Source organism: Eumetopias jubatus, unplaced genomic scaffold, assembly GCF_037043125.1.
Source record: "Eumetopias jubatus isolate StellerSeaLion01/CBP00866 unplaced genomic scaffold, mEumJub1_p1.0 scaffold_3, whole genome shotgun sequence".
Taxonomy (NCBI): Eukaryota; Metazoa; Chordata; class Mammalia; order Carnivora; family Otariidae; genus Eumetopias; species Eumetopias jubatus.
The window spans coordinates 65,757,434-65,778,590 of NW_028274809.1; the positions used below are offsets into that span (position 1 = coordinate 65,757,434).

The window sequence follows — 21,157 nt, forward strand, 5'->3', positions numbered from 1 at the left end:
AATATGGTAGAAGGAACAGAACTTGAAATTAGGAGATTTGAGTTCCTTTATCCTATTGATTATAACACACAGTAAGCATAATGATGACAGGGCTAGCGATTCTCTCTCATTTCCCTTTGGCCCAAAACCTATTTCCCACCCTTTTCCAGACACAGGTCTTCTCAAATAGAAGGTCCATCTTCCCCTCCGCCCCATCTGCCCCCTCAAGTATTATTCCTCAGGTGGCAGGTGATGAAAATCAGCAAGCAGACATAGAAAGATAACTGTGATGTCTTCCTTGACTTTTACCACAGGCTCAGCTCTTTGATGGAATCTCGATGGTATTTTATTTGATTCCGTTTTATTCTTGGTGAGTCCAAGAATTCCCTCCTAGAGATCAAAATGTGAATGCATGAGTTAGGGGAAAAGGAAGCAGAAGAGGATAAAGAAGCAGTCGAGGAGGTAGAAGGGGGTGTGACCCTCATAATTATTATTTATGTCGGAGTCCTACATGACACACAAGTAAGTTGAAAATTGAAGCCACTAGTTAGTGAAATGATATTGAAAAATAATTTTAATTGTTCTTATTGTCAGACGTTACGTGCTGCTGGAAAAACATACATGATCTTTTTTGTGCTGGTCATTTTCTTGGGCTCATTCTATCTGATAAATTTGATCCTGGCTGTGGTGGCCATGGCCTATGAGGAACAGAATCAGGCCACCTTGGAAGAGGCAGAACAGAAAGAGGCTGAATTTCAGCAGATGCTTGAACAGCTTAAAAAGCAACAGGAGACAGCTCAGGTAAATTCACCAAATCAAATATGTCCTGTCTCGTGGTACTATTCTTTTTTATTGTTTTGGTTGTTACAAAACTACCAGAGAGAAAGTGAGAGACAGATAATTGTTTGACTCTACTTAACAGAAGCTGGTAGTATGGTGGATTAGAAATGATTTCTACATATTGATCATCTATAGATCATTTAGTTTAATTTTTCTAAGATGTCTACAATATTGACCACAGTGGAACTCTCTCATGCCTTTTTTTTTTTAACATTTCTTGGTATAATTCTTTTTTTTAATTTTTTTTAAATTTTATTATGTTATGTTAGTCATAGTCACCATACATTACCTCATTAGTTTTTGATGTAGTGTTCCATGATTCATTGTTTGCCTATGACACCCAGCGCCCCATTCAGTACTTGCCCTCTTTAATACCCATCACCAGGCTAACCCATCCCCCCACCCCCCTCCCCTCTAGAACCCTCAGGTTGTTTCTCAGAGTCCATAGTCTCTCATGGTTCGTCTCCCCCTCCGATTTCCCCACCTTCGTTTTTCCCTTCCTGCTATCTTCTTCTTTCTTTGAACATATAATGTATTATTTGTTTCAGGGGTACAGGTCTATGATTCAACAGTCCTGCACAATTCACAGCGCTCACCATAGCACATACCCTCCCCAATGTCTGTCACCCAGCCACCCCATCCCTCCCACCCCCCACCACTCCAGCAACCCTCAGTTCGTTTCCTGAGATTAAGAATTCCTCATATCAGTGAGATCCTATGATACATGTCTTTCTCTGATTGATTTATCTCACTCAGCATAATACCCTCCAGTTCCATCCCACGTCGTTGCAAACGGCAAGATCTCATTCCTTTTGCTGGCTGCATAGTATTCCATTGTGTATATATACCACATCTTCTTTATCCATTCATCTGTCGATGGACATCTTGGCTCTTTCCAGAGTTTGGCTATTGTGGACATTGCTGCTATAAACATTGGGGTGCACATACCCCTTCGGATCCCCACATTTGCATCTCATGCCTTTTTAATGTTTTAAAATTTTTATAACTAAAGGGGAAATTTGATTTTGGAGACTTCTCAGCTGAAAAACTTACTGAATGGGTACACTGGCATTAGGAGAAAATCCTAAGAGCCATCTTTTCTTAGAAAAAAAGTTTTGGTTATCATCTAAAAAAATGTTCATCTGGCTCCTAAAAGATAGTCTGTTCTTTTCTTTAACCAAAAATATATTGACTTTTAATATGGTTGCTTGCTTGCCTTTCTTATACAGTAAATAAAGAAGTGATGAAGTACTAAAATGTTCTGTGACAAAGCAGTATTCAACAGGCATGTGAAAGTCACCAATTTTGTGGAGACAAGGTCACCTACGGATTGTTTGTTCTTATAGTGAGGTGTCGCTGCTCATCGTACAATAAAATGCCTGTCCTGTCATTTCCATCTCCCCTCATGCTTTCTTTGCATACAGCCTCGGTGTCTTTCCTTCAGAATAAAGTTGTTTGGGGAATATTAATTTATTGGCAAGAGTCCCTGTATTGAGGGTACTCTGAGAACAATGGTAATAATCAGAAAGTGCCAACTGAGTACCAGTACAAGCTATGATCAAAAGCATTGTTTTCATTCCATGCCCACGTGTCCAGCAAGAACCAGTGCTGAGCTAAAGAAGCTGGAGATGGTATTTGGAGAAAGGAATGTCTTGTCTTGCTTAGTAGAAACTGTTGACTGCCCTTTCTCCAGTCTTCTGGATTATGGAGGGGCAAGGAAGGGATTTTATCACCTATACATTTGATTGATAATATTTTGGCAGCCCAGTTTCAATAACTGGGCAGAGGACCTCAGCTTTTTATTGCATTCCTCCTACCTTGGGATATGACCTCAATTAAGTCATTAGCTTTTCTTCCATGCTGCAGTTTCTTTTTCAGAGAAAAGACAGTGCTAATTAAATACCAATTTTCAGAGTGAATCAAATCCCAAAAAGTAATATAAGTTTATGTTCTTGTTGATGCCTGATTGATCCTTTTGAATATGTGGCCTTTGCAGTGTGATATAAACACAATAAACGTTAACACAGATAAAGCCACGTTAACCCTGAAAGCCTTCATTAGATAGGAAGTTGCGGGGGGGAGTCCCATTTATACTGCAGAGCTTCTTCTTTGGGCGATCAGCTTGAGTCAGCTAAGTGTATTTTTTAAATATCATGCAAATACTTGAGCTTAAAAAGATAGTCTTCGCTAATGCCATACTAAAACCATTTCTCCTTCATGTAGCAGGCAGCGGCGGTCACTGCCTCAGAGCATTCCAGAGAACCTAGTGCCGCTGGGGGGCTCTCTGACAGCTCATCCGAAGCCTCCAAGTTGAGTTCGAAGAGTGCAAAGGAAAGAAGAAATCGGAGAAAGAAAAGAAAACAGAAAGAGCAGTCTGGTGGGGAAGAGAAAGATGAGGATGAATTCCATAAATCTGAATCTGAAGACAGCATCAGGAGGAAAGGGTTTCGCTTCTCCATAGAAGGGAATCGATTGACATATGAAAAGAGGTACTCCTCCCCACACCAGGTACGGCACCACAGAGTTAAAGGATGCATGGATGAAAATCAGAATGCTGAAGAGAGGGGGAGAATTAAATCAGACTTACGAATTGTCATCTACTGAATTGACTGCTATGTTTATTACATTTAAACCTATCCTTTCTTCACGTAGCTATGAGAAAATTTTACTCCACATATATGTAAGTCTGTGGCTTTCTGTAGTTGGGATCACACTGGGTTGAAAGTCAGAAGACCTGGATTCTCATCCTGATACTATCTGCTGATACCTTTTGAAACTAACGCTGTTTATTCTTTCTGCTCCTCAGCCTCTTTAATGAAAACAAAAACCAACAAAAAATGTGGATACAGGGCTGGCTGATCAATAACTTCTTTTGGTTATTTTATGTTGGTTTTTTTCCCCTAACTTTCTTATAAACCATATGTGCTTCTGAAAATATCAGGTGTGGTGTACATTCCCAAAAAGCACATTACTCTGAATTTCAGAAGTCTGTGGCTTACAGATGAAACAGGGATCATAATGAATGTAAAGTAATTTTAGAAAGATGGCCTAAAACTGTGAAAAGTGTTGGAATTCCTTGAAAGGGAAGAGCAGTAAGAACAAATGTGTCCTTGTGAAGGTCATGCTGCCAGGGTTTATTGAATGTTGATGGTGTCCATAGTATGTGCTAAGGATGGTTCCTTTTGAACTTGAAAAATGGTGATTTGGGGTTTTGATTTTTCGGTATCTTTAAGTTGTGATCTATCTCCCCATTCATAATCTCAAGGACTAGAAATCTTCTCTTACAAAACCAATTTAATTTGAGCACATAAAGTGAGAATGTTAATCAAAACGAGTGAATCACATTCTCTTATGAATACTGAAATGTCCTTCAACTTAATCTTGCAAAATTAAAAGCACATTTCAAGCGGCTATATTAATATGATTGTACTTTTTTTGGTTCCAAACTTTTAGTCTTTGTTGAGCATCCGTGGCTCCCTATTTTCTCCAAGGCGAAATAGCAGAACAAGCCTTTTCAGCTTTAGAGGGCGAGCAAAGGATGTGGGATCGGAGAATGACTTTGCTGATGATGAGCACAGCACCTTTGAGGATAACGAGAGCCGGAGAGACTCCTTGTTTGTGCCCCGACGACATGGAGAGCGACGCAACAGTAACCTGAGTCAGACCAGTAGGTCTTCCCGGATGCTGGCAGTGTTTCCAGCGAATGGGAAGATGCACAGCACCGTGGATTGCAATGGTGTGGTTTCCTTGGTTGGTGGACCTTCAGTTCCTACATCGCCTGTTGGACAGCTTCTGCCAGAGGTGATAATAGATAAGCCAGCTACTGATGACAATGTAAGGAAGTTTTAAATAGTTCAGGCATGGCTGGCCCATTATTGCTGCACCAGCCAGTGTTTCTACAGAATGGAACACTTTGAGAATGATTCCTGGTTGGTCAAGCTGTGAATGCACCTGCATCTTGTAATACATTTAATAGACTAACCAACTAAAACTTGAGGCCTCAACACTCTCTTGCATAACACCGAATGCATTTACTTATTAAACACGCTAAGAATAAATTAGACACAATAATAAATTACTGCCTCCAGTTGGTGGATTTGTTATATACCCATACTGAGCTTAGATAGCAAGACATCCTCTAAAGCTTTGGTATAAAAGTAAATGAATGTTTCCTCTGTTTAAGTATAAAGGGTGTATAATAAATCTTTCCAACAGATTCTTCACTATAGCTCTGACTTATTTTAGAAGATTTTCAAGAACACTGTGCCTACATAGATAGCTTCATTGTTATCTTAAAATTTCTAGTATTCACCTTTGTCTTCCTAAAAAAAAAAATGCTGATATAAGTCTTCTCAAATTGAATCTAAATGACAAGACATAAATAAATCGTTAATACAGACAGATAAAAGAATTGTCTGTACAAACATATGTTACGTGTTTGTGAATGTATACGAGGATGAGGAATTTCTGAACACATGCTGACTCTTGGAAGTATATCAGCATGATGAGGCATGACTAAGTCAGAATTAGATGACTTATTGCTTTGGTACCCTGGATGAAACTGTTGTCCATGCAGCATGTGTGTGTTTTTCACATACAGTTTGTGTTGTCAATGACCATCTATGTCTTGTGTACAGAAAATGAGGTGGCGGCTACATGTGTTGTAATCATTTGTATTTCTTGAAAAATAAATGGCTACCTTTTCAAAATAAAATGCCTGACCATTTATATGACTTTTCAGGTTGTTAGTTTTGTACTATTAGTTCAGAAATGGGGCGAACTGTTAAATATGTCTCTCAAGCGATTTATTAACTATATCAAAATTACACCATGTCTCGTAAAATTACAAAAGTAGAGGGTTAAAAAACTCAGCTTTTTGCTGTATGACTAAATGGTTGACAGTTTGGATATTCCAGGTTAATGATACAATAAGTCAGCAATCTCTGCCATCACTAGCTAAATATGAAAAGTGCATGGTGCATGTGTTTCATGAAATTCACTGTGTCACATTTGGTTCTTTGCTTAGCATATTGCTCAAGTTAATCATTTAATACACTAGCATTTTCTTTATAGGGAACAACCACTGAAACAGAGATGAGGAAGAGAAGGTCAAGTTCTTTCCACATTTCCATGGACTTTCTAGAAGATCCTTCCCAAAGGCAAAGAGCAATGAGTATAGCCAGCATTTTAACAAATACAGTAGAAGGTTCGTTACACATTCCATTTTCATTCAGTTATTTTCACTAAACTTATATTGTCTCACTTGAAACAAATATCTCTCTTTGTAAGTTGGAAACAATACATTCTAAAGAGAATATAGTAGATCTTATTTAAGAGTTATTCCTTGTTATACCTACTCATATATTCTAGGAGCTTTAAAAAAGTTACTTAAGCACAATGATAGTGAAAATCTAAAGCACGTTTTCCTGTGTGTGGCAATTCCTTGAAAATGCAGAATAAAGCAGCTCTGTTAGAGCTGCTAATCTCAGTCATTGTGACCCTCTCTTCTGTTCCATTTAGCTTAGGACTTCAACATCATCCTAAATACTATCAAGATTGGAGGGGAGGAGTGGATCGTTTCACAGAAGAAAACAAATTTAAAAGATGATTCTTGGCTCCTATAGATTCCTACCCTCTCTCTCACAGGTTTAGGTTGACAGTTTAGCCAGATATTGTCAGAGGATTACACACAGTATCTACATTTCTGCAACTCATGTTCCTATTGAAACTTCATTTAAAAGACCATTCACTTCAGGCCGGGTGCTGAGCCATATTATCAATGCGTACGAGAAAAATACTATTCTTTGCTACCTCTGCTCTATGTGTATGTCTGATGAAATATCTTCAAGTGTCTAAAGAATAAATTCTATAGTTTTTTTAAGTACAAAAGAGGTTGACTCTGTAGCAAATAAAAGTGTGTTGATTACTGAAAAACAAGTCTAGTGGATCTGAAATAAATGTGTGTACAAAATATATCTTTTGGTTCTTTTTTTTATTTTTAATTTAGAACTTGAAGAATCCAGACAGAAATGCCCACCCTGTTGGTATAAATTTTCCAACATATTCTTAATCTGGGACTGTTCACCATATTGGTTAAAAGTGAAACATATTGTCAACCTGGTTGTGATGGACCCATTTGTTGACCTGGCCATCACCATCTGTATTGTCTTAAATACTCTTTTCATGGCCATGGAGCACTATCCAATGACAGAACATTTCAATAATGTGCTTGCAGTAGGAAACTTGGTAAGCATATTGGAAGGTAAATGTGTTCAATCATTGAATTTTCTGTTTGAGAAACTGTTTCCATTTAATAATAGCTTAAAGCAGTCTTTCTTCCACCTTTCCTACCTCCTGGCTTCCAAAAGATGAAAATTATATCTAACTAGCTACACCCTACTTTTTGCTAACCATAATAGCGCTTAATGTCAAAGCAAAAACTGAGGAAGAGAGCAATAGGCTTAGGCCTACAGTACTACTTGAAAAGTCAATATTGATATTTATAATTTTTTCAAGATACAGAAGCAATTAAGGACATGCTTTTTGAAATGATACTATCACAGTTTCCCTAGCTGTAGAAGGCTTAAAAAAAAAAAAAAGGTAGATCTTTTTATTTTGCTTAGTCATCATCATTATAAGCAAAAATTTAACAACTCAAAAAGGTATTCAGCTTTTCCACTTCCAAGATCTAAATAGGACCTGTATTGTTTTATCTATCTATCCTATATCAAAACCATCAAATATTAAAAACCTTCAGTACATTTTGTGTATTGTTTGATTAGTAAGGCCATTTTTGGTAAAGGTTGTCACCTAAATCCTTCTCTTCTGTGCTTAAAAAACATGAATTATTAAAGTGTTTGTCAGTTGACTCAAGTTAGGAATACTAGCTTTTATTTGAAAGAAAGCTAGCTTGAAATAGCTTGAAATACTAGCTTTTACCTGAAAGAAAGAGGACTTTAAATTAATGTATGTATTTTTTATATTATTTGTTTTGAGATGTAAGATTTTTGATGGTAAAAAACAAAACATGTAGGAGCACCTGGGTGGCTCAGTCGTTAAGCGCCTGCCTTCGGCTCAGGTCATGAGGGTCCTGGGATCGAGCCCCGCATCGGGCTCCCTGCTCCGCGGGAAGCCTGCTTCTCCCTCTCCCACTCCCCCTGCTTGTGTTCCCTCTCTCGCTGTGTCTCTCTCTGTCAAATAAATAAATAAAATCTTAAACAAAACAAAACATGTAAAGCATCCTGCATTGTAGTATTTACACTTTTAAAGCACTGGTATTTACACTATGGAAGTAAATTTATTTTTTCACATGCTTAACAAATTGATAATAGTAACGCACATATTATAGTAATAGATATACGCGTATAATAACGATTGGATTTGAGGAAAATGGGAATATGCCTATAGATAAATGAAAATGTTCATGGGCAAGATATCATGAGTATCTGTGCTGTATAAGGTCTGGAGGGACAGGCAGTTTGATGTGATGGAAGTTAAAAACAGATTTGGACCCAAATCCTAGTTTTGCCATTTTCTAGTTGTGTGATACCAGGCAAGTCACTGGTAAAGTAATGTTTGTATTACCTGCATTAGCCACTTCATAAACTTCTGTGGCAATAAAATGAAATAAAGTAAATGAGACCTTTCTTGTAAACTATAAATTACTACACAAATATATCTAGTAATAGAATCATTATGAGTAAATTAGTATAAATATTTTGTTCTATGAGCAAATACTAAGTCATTCTACTTTATCATTATCTGATGGAATTAAAGTAACTTTGTTTTGATTGTAGGTTTTCACTGGAATCTTTACAGCAGAAATGTTTCTGAAAATTATTGCCATGGATCCTTACTATTATTTCCAAGAAGGCTGGAATATCTTTGATGGTTTTATTGTGACACTTAGCCTGGTAGAACTTGGCCTCGCCAATGTGGAAGGATTATCAGTTCTCCGTTCATTCCGACTGGTAAAAAAACAAAACGAAACAGCAACAAAACCAAAACCTGTCCAAGAGCCAGGGTTCTTACGTAGTACTCTCATAGGTTTTACTATGCAACTACTAATATTTTTAATTTTTGTGTAACATTTGCATTGTCAAAACTATCCCTAAATGGAAAAAAGAAATTATCCCCACTCATTTAGAAAAATCTTTATTTAAAAAAAAAGCATAGTGAGGTAAAGTTAAATATATAACTCAGTTGCCGTTGTGACTAACTATTATTTCTAGAGATGACTACAGTTAATATTTCTGGATTGAAGAAAATATTTTTAATGAAAATATGTCACATTTTAATAGTAACTTGAAAATATAAACAGCCCTTTGTATGGTGGATGGTAATCAGATGCAATGTGGGCATGCAGAAAATTCCTAATTTGACCTCTGGAAAATATGCTCCTTCCCTAAATAAGAAGAGAAAAATCTGTAGGATTACTTACTATGCCCTTTGATTTATATATATGTCCTTGCAAATCAGGGAAATAATTATAGGTGTGAGAAATCTCCAAATTTTTAAATGCAGGCATCTAGCTATGTCAGTACCCCAAAGGAGTATTAATGAATAATAAACAATTTCCTCTGCTTATAGCAAGGCTCAATATGGTGTCGTTTTGCATGCTATTGATAAGTGAGTATCTTTTCAACAGAGATTATAGTGATTCAGATGTTAATATTAGTGTCAGGCCTGGTATGCCTTAGACCCACTTTCACCAAGCAAATTAAAGACTGTTGGACCCCAAGTAATCTTGAAAAAATTCACTCTTAGGGAAAATGATCTACATGATTAAAATATGGTTGGACAAGATTCTTCCTAGGGGGTCCAAAAATTAGCCATGAGCCTGAGAGAGTTCAAGGGAAGGGCAGATGTTGTAAGAGATTCAGTATTAATCATTTCTTGGTAAACCTCAATATATGTAAAGATCATAATAATATATATTAATTTTCTTTTTATTTTCCAGCTTCGAGTTTTCAAGTTGGCAAAATCTTGGCCAACATTAAATATGCTAATCAAGATCATCGGCAATTCAGTGGGGGCTCTGGGTAACCTCACCTTAGTGTTGGCCATCATTGTCTTCATTTTTGCCGTGGTCGGTATGCAGCTCTTTGGTAAAAGCTACAAAGATTGTGTCTGCAAGATCTCCACCAGCTGTGAGCTCCCACGCTGGCACATGCATGACTTCTTCCACTCCTTCCTGATTGTGTTCCGCGTGCTGTGTGGAGAGTGGATAGAGACCATGTGGGACTGTATGGAGGTCGCTGGTCAAGCCATGTGCCTTACTGTCTTCATGATGGTCATGGTCATTGGAAACCTGGTGGTATGTACCCATTTAAGATATCTATTTCAGAAATAGATTAAGAGCATAATAGAATGGTGACCATTTTGTCCAAAACAAAAACTATGATTTATAATTTATAAAGTCTCTAGGCTTGGATATGCATATAGTCTCACTTTGACAACACAGCAATATAGCTGTGACCCTATAGTTTTTGTTTTTGTTTTTTAAAGATTTTATTTTATTTATTTGACAGAGAGAGACACAGCGAGAGAGGGAACACAAGCAGGGGGAGTGGGAGAGGGAGAAGCAGGCTTCCCGTGGAGCAGGGAGCCCGATGCGGGGCTCCATCCCAGGACCCTGCGATCATGACCTGAGCCGAAGGCAGGCGCTTAACGACTGAGCCACCCAGGCGCCCCGGCCCTACAATTTTTATATTCAAATTAACTTTGTCAGTCATTTCATCACATTTAGTATATGCATTTTAACAGAGTATCCTACTGAAGACAGGCCTTGAGGGATATGCTGAGAACATTTTACAAATTCAGAGAAAAGGGAGGGAGACGTCCGAAAAAATTTTTAAAGAAAGCTTAATCTTACTTGCCAGTATAGGACTAAACAGTGGTGTCTTTAAGTGTTCATAATGATTTTACCATTTCCTTGCCTCTTCATGGCATATAACATTCAATCACTCTATGTCATATGACAGATGCTTTAGCCAACCTAGGTTAATCAATTTTCTAGTGGTTCTCAGTCAAAATAAGGGTGGGCTAATGAGACCTGAGATTACCCAAATGGAGTAACTGGTCAATTCTTCTCTTAAGTTGGAAACATGAATTACTCTTTATAGTATAGAAAAATTTAATATATTCCAAAAGATACATATATTAAGTGTCAGTTTTATGGAAATATTAGAGATTATTTATAAACAGTTCTCCTAATTAATCAATAGTGGAGTATGAGAAAGATAATAGGTTAAGAAAATAAGTGCCAATGCCTATGTTAAGATACTGATTCTTATTCTGGACTATAATGATTATTTTTTAAAATTTATATCTAACTCAGTATCTCTGTTTATCAAAAAAGGAACTATAGAAAGTATTTAAGTGCGTAATTGCAAACACCAGTGATTTTTAAGGTTAGAACTTTTGTATGGTACATATTTCAATCTGTTTTCTTACAATCATACAATTTTAAACATAGCTAAACCTTAGGTTAACTCATTCAAATTCTTCATTCTCTAAGTGGGAGAATGTGAGACCAACAGAAATCATGTCTTTGCCCAAGGACGTGGAGTGAGGTAGCTATTGAGCCAGATCACAAATTCAGATTACCCAACTTCTAATCACTGTGCTATGGTGTTTCTTTCTTACCTGTTAGAACTTAACAGTTTCCTCTACACTTAGAGGAATAAGTGACCTCAATCTGCTCTTCTTTACATTGGGGTAAAATTATAATCATGTCTGTGTTATTTTTAAGGTCCTGAACCTCTTTCTGGCCTTGCTTCTGAGCTCATTTAGTGCAGACAATCTTGCAGCCACGGATGATGATAATGAAATGAACAATCTCCAAATAGCTGTGGACAGGATGCACAAGGGAATAGCTTACGTGAAGAGAAAAATATATGAATTTATTCAACAATCCTTTGTTAGAAAACAAAAGATTTTAGATGAAATTAAACCACTTGATGACCTAAACAATAAGAAAGACAGTTGTATGTCCAATCATACAACAGAAATTGGAAAAGATCTTGACTATCTTAAAGATGTGAATGGAACCACAAGTGGAATAGGAACCGGCAGCAGTGTTGAAAAATACATTATTGATGAAAGTGATTACATGTCATTCATAAATAATCCCAGCCTCACTGTGACTGTACCAATTGCTGTCGGAGAGTCTGACTTTGAAAATTTAAACACAGAGGACTTCAGTAGTGAATCAGATCTCGAGGAAAGCAAAGAGGTAAGATTTTATAGATGTAGGTAGGTATAAATCTATATATATATATATATATATATACATGTATTATTGCCTGTATATAAATATATATGTGTGTGTGTATCTTGCTGCCTTTGGGTAAATCAGGTTTGTGGTGATGAGACGGGGAGAAAAAGAGTACAGAGATATAATGGTAGGCAGATCCTCATCTCATTTCCCATGTCCACAGATAATGGATTCAGGGGGAAAAATGATAGATCATTTTTGTAAAACATTGTATAATTTTTTTCAGGATATTAATTTGAGTTTTATCACAGTTCAAATGCTGTTCATTGAAGATTTGGGTTTTACTAAAGAACCAATGGAAGCTGATTTTTTTAAAATGATTTTTATTTTTATAAAGTTGGTTCTAAAGTACTGTTAAAATAAATTTGGCAATATTTTTTTTCTAGTCCAATTTTTATTTTGTCTTGAATCTTCAGATTTACATTTGATATTTGGTGAAGACTAATAGCTACCACATGCTCTGTTGTATTAAAAAAGAAACTTTTAAAAAAAGGAAATTTTATTACAAAGACCATCCGTAGCAAATACTTTTTCTGCAAAAATTTTCCATGATTTATACTGTTTTTGTCTGTATGGTTCAGGGCTAACAGGAAAAAATGGATCTTTTTATTAAAAAGTGACTATCCACTGAACCACTATGGCAGTTCTATTTCTTCATATCTGTATCATTTTATATCTTGGATTATCATTGCATTAATTGAAAATTTAAATATTGGGGTAGTAGAAACTTTAGAGACAATGTAATGCAGTATTTCTCAAATTCTGAGTCATGACCCAGTAGGAGTTGATAAGCCAACTTATTATACCAGTAATTTTTTTAATTGTAATTAAACAGAATAGATGATACCAGAGCACATGACGTGATGTAGGGAACACTGATGAATGAAGCTCCAGCTGCCTATGCTGAACTCAGATGCACTGCTTTCCTAATCAGAGGGCAAGCCCTGGGTCTGGGTGTGTGTGTGGGGGGGTGGGGGGTTGCCTGAAGTGCAGAGTTCTTAAATGTGAGTGCAGAGTTCTTAAACACTGTTTCAGCTCTTTGAAAGTGGTGATCATGAAAACTTCTGGACCCCAGGCAGAATGGATGGCTTCTTTTTTGGTTCCCAGAGATAGAAGGCAGAGCATAGGTAATAAACAACTCATGCTCTAGGCTCATACATCTCACAAAGTATCATAACATTTTGTTCTAGCTACTGATATGTATGCCTGTCTCTCCTTTTATACTGTGACATGCTTGAATATGTTTGCTACAAAGTAGGCACTCAGATTAAACTTTTCCATCTCATTTAACTCTGTTTAATAGAACCATTTTGAAGGATTCACATTATCACACTTGCTCTGATGAGAGCACACTTGAAAATATAATTTTATTCCCCATGATCCAGACTCCATTTTTCTCTTGATTCAACCTAATAATGTGTTAGATATTGCTGGGGTTTTTTTTCTTTATTAGACATTTACCTTGTCAATTTATGTTGGGCTTCTAGGAAAGCAATTATCCGTCATCTTTTTTCACAAGAACTGCTATTGAAATGCAGTTCAATCTCAACCAGTTGAATTTTTATATTCAATACCGAAACTTCTATTCATCCCTGTTACATTTCAGTTTCTTTCATTTATTTTTAAATTAGCTTTCTGTAAATATTCTTTTATAAATTACCATATTGTCACAAATTTCCTGGTACTTTAGTTCAGCATTTATTTCTTCCTTCTTGGTCTGAAATAAACCCATATAAAGTTATTTCTCCTCATTGCTTCCTTAGTCTTATATTGTATTCTCTTCAAAGCAAGGCACAATTTATATGATGCTCTTCTTTTAGTGGAATTATACTGATGACAGGTGCCTCAAAAGATGAAGGTTCTCTATTCTAAATTAGGAATGCAGCCTATAGGGTATTAAAGTAATCTCATCATTTTGGTTCTTTCTGTTTTAGCCTTTATTCTTTTGCCTACCTTCATTTATTCAGCAGTTACCATACACCAGACATTGTACTAGATAATGGAGGATACAAATGAGCCATAGTTTTGCATATATGTATGGTAATGATCACATGTGTGGTAATTATCATATACATATATATGCAAATGCATATATACATATATACACACATACATATATAGTTGACCCTCCAACTACATGGGTTTGAACTGTGTGGGCCCATTTATACACTGATTTTTTTTTTGATAAGTACTGAACTGTAAATGTATTTTCTCCTCCTTATGACTTTCTTAATAACATTTCTTTTTCTCTAACTTTATTGTAAGAATACAGTATATAATATATATACAAAATATGTATATATTAATCAACTGTTTGTGTTATCAGTAAAGCTTCTAGTCAACAGTAAGCTATTAGTAGCTGAGTTTTAGGGGAGCCAAAAGTTATATGTGGAGTTTTGACTGCACAGGGTGTTGGTACCCTTCACCCCTGCATTGTTCAAGGTCAACTGTACATATATTTGGATTTTAGAAAGATAATTCTCAACTTTTAAATATGAATTTCCATGTTGGGACATACTTTTATTGACTCACAATGTTACCTAGCATGGGCTCTGCTAGACCTGTTCCATTTGAATATGTTAATGTTTCCATGCTTGAATTTCAATAATGAGCCTTATCTATTATGGATCATTATTGAAATTATATCAATGCCTTGGGTTAAAGTTATAAATGGTCGTTGTTTATTATCCATTTCCTAAGCATTTGTTTTTAGACATGAAAGCCTATAATTATAATGTTGTTCATAATAGATTATTCTCTGGAGCCAGACATTGTGTTATATGATTCCATTTTAGCCAACATACCACATGGCCTTACCTGACTATCCGGTCCTCAATTCTCATCTCAAAAGTGGGGATAAAATCACCTTCATACTTTCTGTGGAGAATTAAATGAGACAATAAATGTGAAGTAGTTAGCATAGTACCTGACAAATTAGAAATATTCAAAAAATTGTCATTATTATTATTACTAATAGCATTCCCCACACTCTGTTGGCCAGTGTTTTCTTGTAAGAGTCACTAGTAACATATGCCACTGTTAGTCCTTTTGTGTTGTCTGCCTTCTGCCCTCTGTTATAAATTGCTTTACAGGTTTATCTGGAAAAGTGACAGATTTTGTATTTTCTGTTTCATTTTTAAATTGTCTCATTAAATTCTTGTTACGGTGGACTCCTTTAAAAAGTTAGGAAACTTTTTTTTTTCCTAAAGAGCATTCCAGTCAGAAAGAACAAATATACAGAAATCTAGAGACATGACACAACATGATGTATTTAGATACAATAATAGTTTAATGTTTCTGGGAGATGAAGCTACAGGAGTATACAAGGAGCAGACTCCTCAGTTTCCAGAAAATGAAGAACAGACTGCAGATGAAGAGACATGTAAAAGGGAGACCTGTATTTGTTTTGCTTCCCCCATAAGGTGTACACGTATGCACCACTGTCCCCCATTCCAGGACAAATTTGTCGGCTGTCTTTCTACAATAGTCCCGTGTTTTTCCCCAGATGTAGGAAAGGCATAGTATGGGCCACACTCCACACTTCTGTAAGTCCCAGCAGACCTCAACCCACAGAGTACATTCAAATAACCTAAGAAATTATCTTTAAAACCTCATAAAGGTTTCTTGACTCATGCAGTGGTAAGAATAATGGAACAGCTAGAAATATGGGTTTCCACTGAAAATTAATAATAAGGAATGGTGGCTTAGATTTTGAAGAGCTTTAAAAACTGGGCAAAACTGGCAATATAAAATCATATCTCTCCAATTAGAAAATAAGTTTCTTTGGTTACGGAGTGTATTTTATATAATTTTAGTCTTCTGAGGCCCCCACTGCAATGTTGGGCACAAATATGTGCTCAATAACTTGTTGAGTTTTGGTTGATTTGTTTGGATAATGAGACTAAAAGTCTGGTGGCCTTAACTCTACCGTGGGCAAATCACTAACTCTATATTACCCCATTTCCTAACTTGTAAAAGGAAGACAACTGTCCTCTGGTGCTTATAGGAATATCATGAGGATACAAAAGCTATTTGGAAGTTAAAAGTGCTCAAAAACATAAGGTGATAACAGCACAATTACTACTATAATTCTGTCTGCATAAATACTTTTTAACTGAATTGAGTTATTAAACTTGTACCTTTTGGAATAAAAACAATATATTACTAAACAAGTTAGGGAAAAAGTACACTTATTTTTGCAATGAGTGAGCCCTAGAATGAGTAGAAATGCCACTTGGATCTTTGTAATTCAGGTCATGCTAATAAAATATCACATGCACTGTCTCACTCAATCTTCATGCCAGCAAATAGATATTATTCCCATCTTTTGGATAAGGACATTGAATGCAGCGTTTAAGTAGCTTGCCACTGTCACACAAGTAGTAAGGACTGATCCTGGACTAGAAGAATCTAGGCAGTTGGCAACACAATCTATGTTCTTAACTATTATACAAAATCTCCTTAACAGTGACTGAAAAAATATTTTCTTTGGCATTACTTTAAAATTAATGATATTGTTTATTGAAGAACTAAGAATAGGTGTCCATTATAGAATTGGTCTTTTTTTTTTAAGGTTTTTTTTTTTAATTTATTCATTTGACACAGAGAGGGAAAGAGGACTCACAAGTAGTCAGAGCAGCAGGCAGAATGAGAGGGAGAAGCAGGCTCCCCGCCAAGCAGGGAGCTCAATGCAGGCCTTGATCCCAGGACCCTGGGATCATGACCTGAGCCAAAAGCTGTTGCTTAATCGACTGAGCCACCCAGGCGCCCCTAGAGTTGGTCTTAACTACCAGTACCTCTTCAGCGGGCATAGGTTAATGGCATAGTCACAAGTGTCTGAGTCCTCTCCCTCAGTCCTGGAGGATTGTCTTCCTTCTGCACTGGCCTGCAGGTTAGACCGATCTTCTGAATCCCATACTGACCTATGGAGGTCTACTTCTAATTATAGAGCATTGATTCTCTTGGACTTCGGTTACTCCAAGCTGTGTTTTAGGAAGATACTCTTCCGAATTTAATGCTACCTGGAAGAATCATCCATATCATTTGGAAGCACTTCTATAGTTGCATCCTTAGCTTATGGAGTGTTTGAGAATAGGTGAAACACTAACCAGGTCCTACTCACTTTAAGGCCGCAGTGAGTACAAAATGTTTATTAAGTGAATAAATAAATGGGTAGTGAACGTTTACTTCTAGACTCCCATTTGCCCTCTCAATTATAACATCTATGTTAAAATAATATTTATTGGCTGCTTTGTGGATATTCTTTCATTTAATACTTTTACCTTTACTGTATTTGGGTTAAAGAACATATGATAATTCCTAACTGAAGCATATACTGCTCAGCAGACTAAATTTATACTACCACAGAAAGGCCTACAGTGAATGCCTTATATGGACGATGTTCAGTTTTTAAATGTACCTGAGAGCAGGGGTTAGTGCATTTCACTTACCAAAGTACAGCCCACCTTCATCATGGTGCCTAGCATATAGTAGGTGCTCAGTAAATACCTGTTAAATAAAGAAATAAGAATAGGAAGTTTCTGGTTAATCCTGAATCAAAATGGATATGTACAAAGATTTTTGCAAAGATCCCAGTTCATGAACACCATGATAACATAATTTTCCCCCACTGAAAAGCATCACACAATATATCTGGGGATATTAAGAATCTCTGGGAGATAGGTGTGTATGCCCCCAACTGTTCTTTCTGTATGGTCTCTTCACAAATTCTCATGGTCTCTGAAGTAGCCACTACTGTCTCCATCCCATATTATGCTTTCTCCTTCAGAAGCCCTTCCCACAAACTTACATAAATGGAGAAGACTTCCATCCTAAAATAAAATAAAATCATGCAAATTTTAAACATTCCTTTGATCTCCTCTCTTCCTTAAGTTTCTGTCCTTGAATTCATTGCCAGTCTTCTTTAAAAGATAGATTAAATTATACTCACTGTCTTCCCATTTTCCACTGCTCAGTCACCTTCAAACATCTTCTTTCCGGTTTCTTCCGCTACCTTTCTCTCTGTCAAAAATCACTGATGTTCTCTTATTTGCCAAGTTCAGTGACCCTATCTCACTTGGTTGTCTGCAGTATTTCCTAATTCTTTAAGCTCTATCATTCCCCGGCTTCCAAAAAGCCAGGCTACTTTCCTCCCAACCATAAAAGCTCTCAAATGGCTTATGAGAAGCCCAGATTCATCCTCAACTTCTCTAATTGGAAGGCCCTCATCAAATTTACTGCTAAATCCTGTGGATTTTATCTCCTAAATCCATCTCCAATCTTGACCTCCCACTTCCGGTCCTATTATTTCATCTGTATCACTAGAATTACCCTCTGAAACACATTTCCATGGGAGGAAAAAAAGGCAGTCTTAAATATATCATGAGCAATTGGACAGCCTTGATCAGACTCATTTCATCAGTCTAATTCCCCATGACTCAGCTCAGTTCTAGTCACACGGTTCCATGAAGTTTCTGTCCTTGGACTCCATCATTTCTTGTTAGAAATTACCTTCTTCTCCTTGCCATTCTCTGCAAAATCTAACAAAACAAAATGACCTTTGAATCAATATTCGCGACTTTGTCCATGTATTCACTCCACAAAAATATATTGTTGCTCTCTTGCTCACTATATCAAACAACTCTTAATTCTGGAAAGCCCTCTGAATTTCCCCCAACTAGAACTACTAGCTGCATACAATGAAAGGTATGCATTGCATTCTGTTTCTCTGTTGTATATCTGTCTATCCTACTTATAATCTTGTGAGCAATTCGAGATTAAGAACTGTGGTCATACATATCTTTGTACTTCTAGTAACATCCACAGTACCTAGCACAAATGAGGTGCTGGATCAGTGTTAATTGGCATCATGTAAGTTAATGACATGTTTCATGTTATCAGTCATACCTTCTGAAAGTATACAAATGAATAAATCGAGCAAGACGCTTCCTAAGTCAAATTAAGTAAACAGTTTGCTTTTGGATGCTTCTCTCTGGGGAAGGAGCAGGGAGGAGAGAAGAAGGAGGAGAAAAGAAAACACTCAGATTTTTCATATAATTGCCTCACAGATGTTCATGGAGCTCTTTGTAGAGTCCCATCTGGACATTGGTTGGGTGTGTCCTTTCCAGCTCTTGTCTATTTCCTTATCCTGAGCTATAGTTTCTCAGGGCCATGATCTTTATGAGATGGCAACTATTCTATGTAAAGAGGGCTACCATCTAACCAGTGGCTACCCAAACTCCTTCTTCCTTACATCTGATCGATTACCAGGTACCACCAGCTCTGATGCATCTTTATCTACTCTGCATCTCCACCAGCTCCACACAATGGCAGACCTCCATCATCTCTCAGATTTAACTGCTGCAACCCTCACAAATATTCCCTCTCACTAGTCTAGTCTCCACATAATAAGTGGTCTTTCTAAAAGGCAGATCTGGTTGTAGCTCACCTCTCTTTCTAACCTTTCAGGAGTTGCCCCTTGCTTACAGTCTATACCACTTAACATGGCCTACGAGTCCCTGCAGAAAATGACCATTATGGACATGTCTAGCCTCACATAGTAGTAATCTCCACCTCTCCCTATCCAAGTGCACTGACTGGTCTTTTGTTTCTTAAAACTTCCCATGCTTTGTCAAGTTCTGATCCTTGTGCCTGTTCTCTCAATCTAGAATACTCTTACGCCATTCTCTTCCCCTGCCCCAACCCCACCCAACTCATCCTTCTGGTACCAAATGTTACTTTCTTCTAACCTCCCTTCTTAGACTGAGTTAGGTGGTGCTTTCAAGATACCCTATACTAACTCAATTACAGTGTGTGACAATTGTTTGCTCATCTGTGTCTTCCATCTGATTGTGAATGCATGAGGGCAGGTACTAGGTCTATTATATTCACTGTTTCCTTTTTCAGGTCCTAATCTTGTTGTTGTGCATGATCTGATATTTTTGGTAGTTGAAAGGTCAAATATTAGCAATTACACACATTACAAACTATATAATACTGTTATGAAACTCATTGCCATTTATCAGGTAAGCACATGGCAAGCATTTTCCATGTGTTATCTTGTTTGATCCTTATAACAATCATGTGACATCAGGACCATTTTACAAATTAGAAACTAAAGCTTAAGGAGGTGAAGATAATTGCTAAAAGTCCATAAAACCACTAATTGTGATTCAAACCCAAGCTTGTCTGACTCAAAACAGAACTCTTAACCCTTTCATTATATATAGTTACACAGTTCCTCCAGTCAGTAGACACTCATTAAATATTCGTTAAATATGTTATCATTTATCATGAAAAATTAATGTCAAAAGAACACTAGAGACTCTATGCCCTTTCAGCAAAATGAACTTAACAATGAAAAATACTCATTTGATTTACAACTTTGATTTCTAGCTTGGGAATTATAAATGCAATTTTGCAGACCTTTTTTGGTGTTTCTAACTTATTTGCGTTACAATAATTTTCTGTTGGTCCAATATATGATGAGATGTTCTATTTCTCTTATATCTAATCATCAATACAAAATTCATGTTTGACATACTTTAAAGCAGAATTCAAAGTATATTAGAGCTATATTCCTCCACTTTCCCTTCTGCCTTGGTGAAGTGTTTGACTAACACTGGATTTCACAATTGATAAGAGCAAGTTAATATTTAGTAAATTTGAATAATGCACTGAAGACTTCCCTTCCAACCCACAACTTGATGAAGATATCATCTGGGTTTTAGGGATGATGTGGGAATTAATGAATTAATATTTGACTTTTCCAGCTACTCTGTGGATAGGCTAAATCTCAGTACAGTGTATTTTTCTTTGATATTATATTGTTGCTTTGTTGAGATACTTTGATGGGGTCATTTAAATTTTCAATATGCTAGTGTATACTAGAAATATTTACTAATGCCTAATGTACACAATAAAATATTAATACTAATATTTTTGATGTAGGGCATCTCATTTATAAATGATTTGAGATATATATGTATTTAAGTATATATAACAACATAAAATGCCCACTTTTAAAATAAGACATGCCTAGCTTTAAAAATAAGTATTTTG

The 21,157-nt window shown here is 36.5% G+C and overlaps 1 protein-coding gene across 7 annotated transcripts in view; it reads left to right on the forward strand.

The window, feature by feature from the left end:
* The window catches only part of LOC114223140 (sodium channel protein type 1 subunit alpha), a 75,616-nt gene that overhangs the window by 22,699 nt on the left and 31,760 nt on the right, over nt 1-21,157 (forward strand). For 2 of the 7 annotated variants that reach the window (XM_088022125.1, XM_088022128.1), the window contains exons 9-16: nt 574-780; nt 3,046-3,327; nt 4,273-4,653; nt 5,893-6,025; nt 6,827-7,065; nt 8,616-8,789; nt 9,779-10,135; nt 11,573-12,055. In XM_088022125.1, coding sequence (XP_087878251.1) covers nt 574-780; nt 3,046-3,327; nt 4,273-4,653; nt 5,893-6,025; nt 6,827-7,065; nt 8,616-8,789; nt 9,779-10,135; nt 11,573-12,055 — 2,256 coding nt within the window. Of the gene's footprint in view, nt 1-573; nt 781-3,042; nt 3,328-4,272; nt 4,654-5,892; nt 6,026-6,826; nt 7,066-8,615; nt 8,790-9,778; nt 10,136-11,572; nt 12,056-21,157 lie in introns of all 7 variants that reach the window. The other 5 variants (XM_028121912.2, XM_088022126.1, XM_088022129.1 and 2 more) reach the window with 5 other exon arrangements.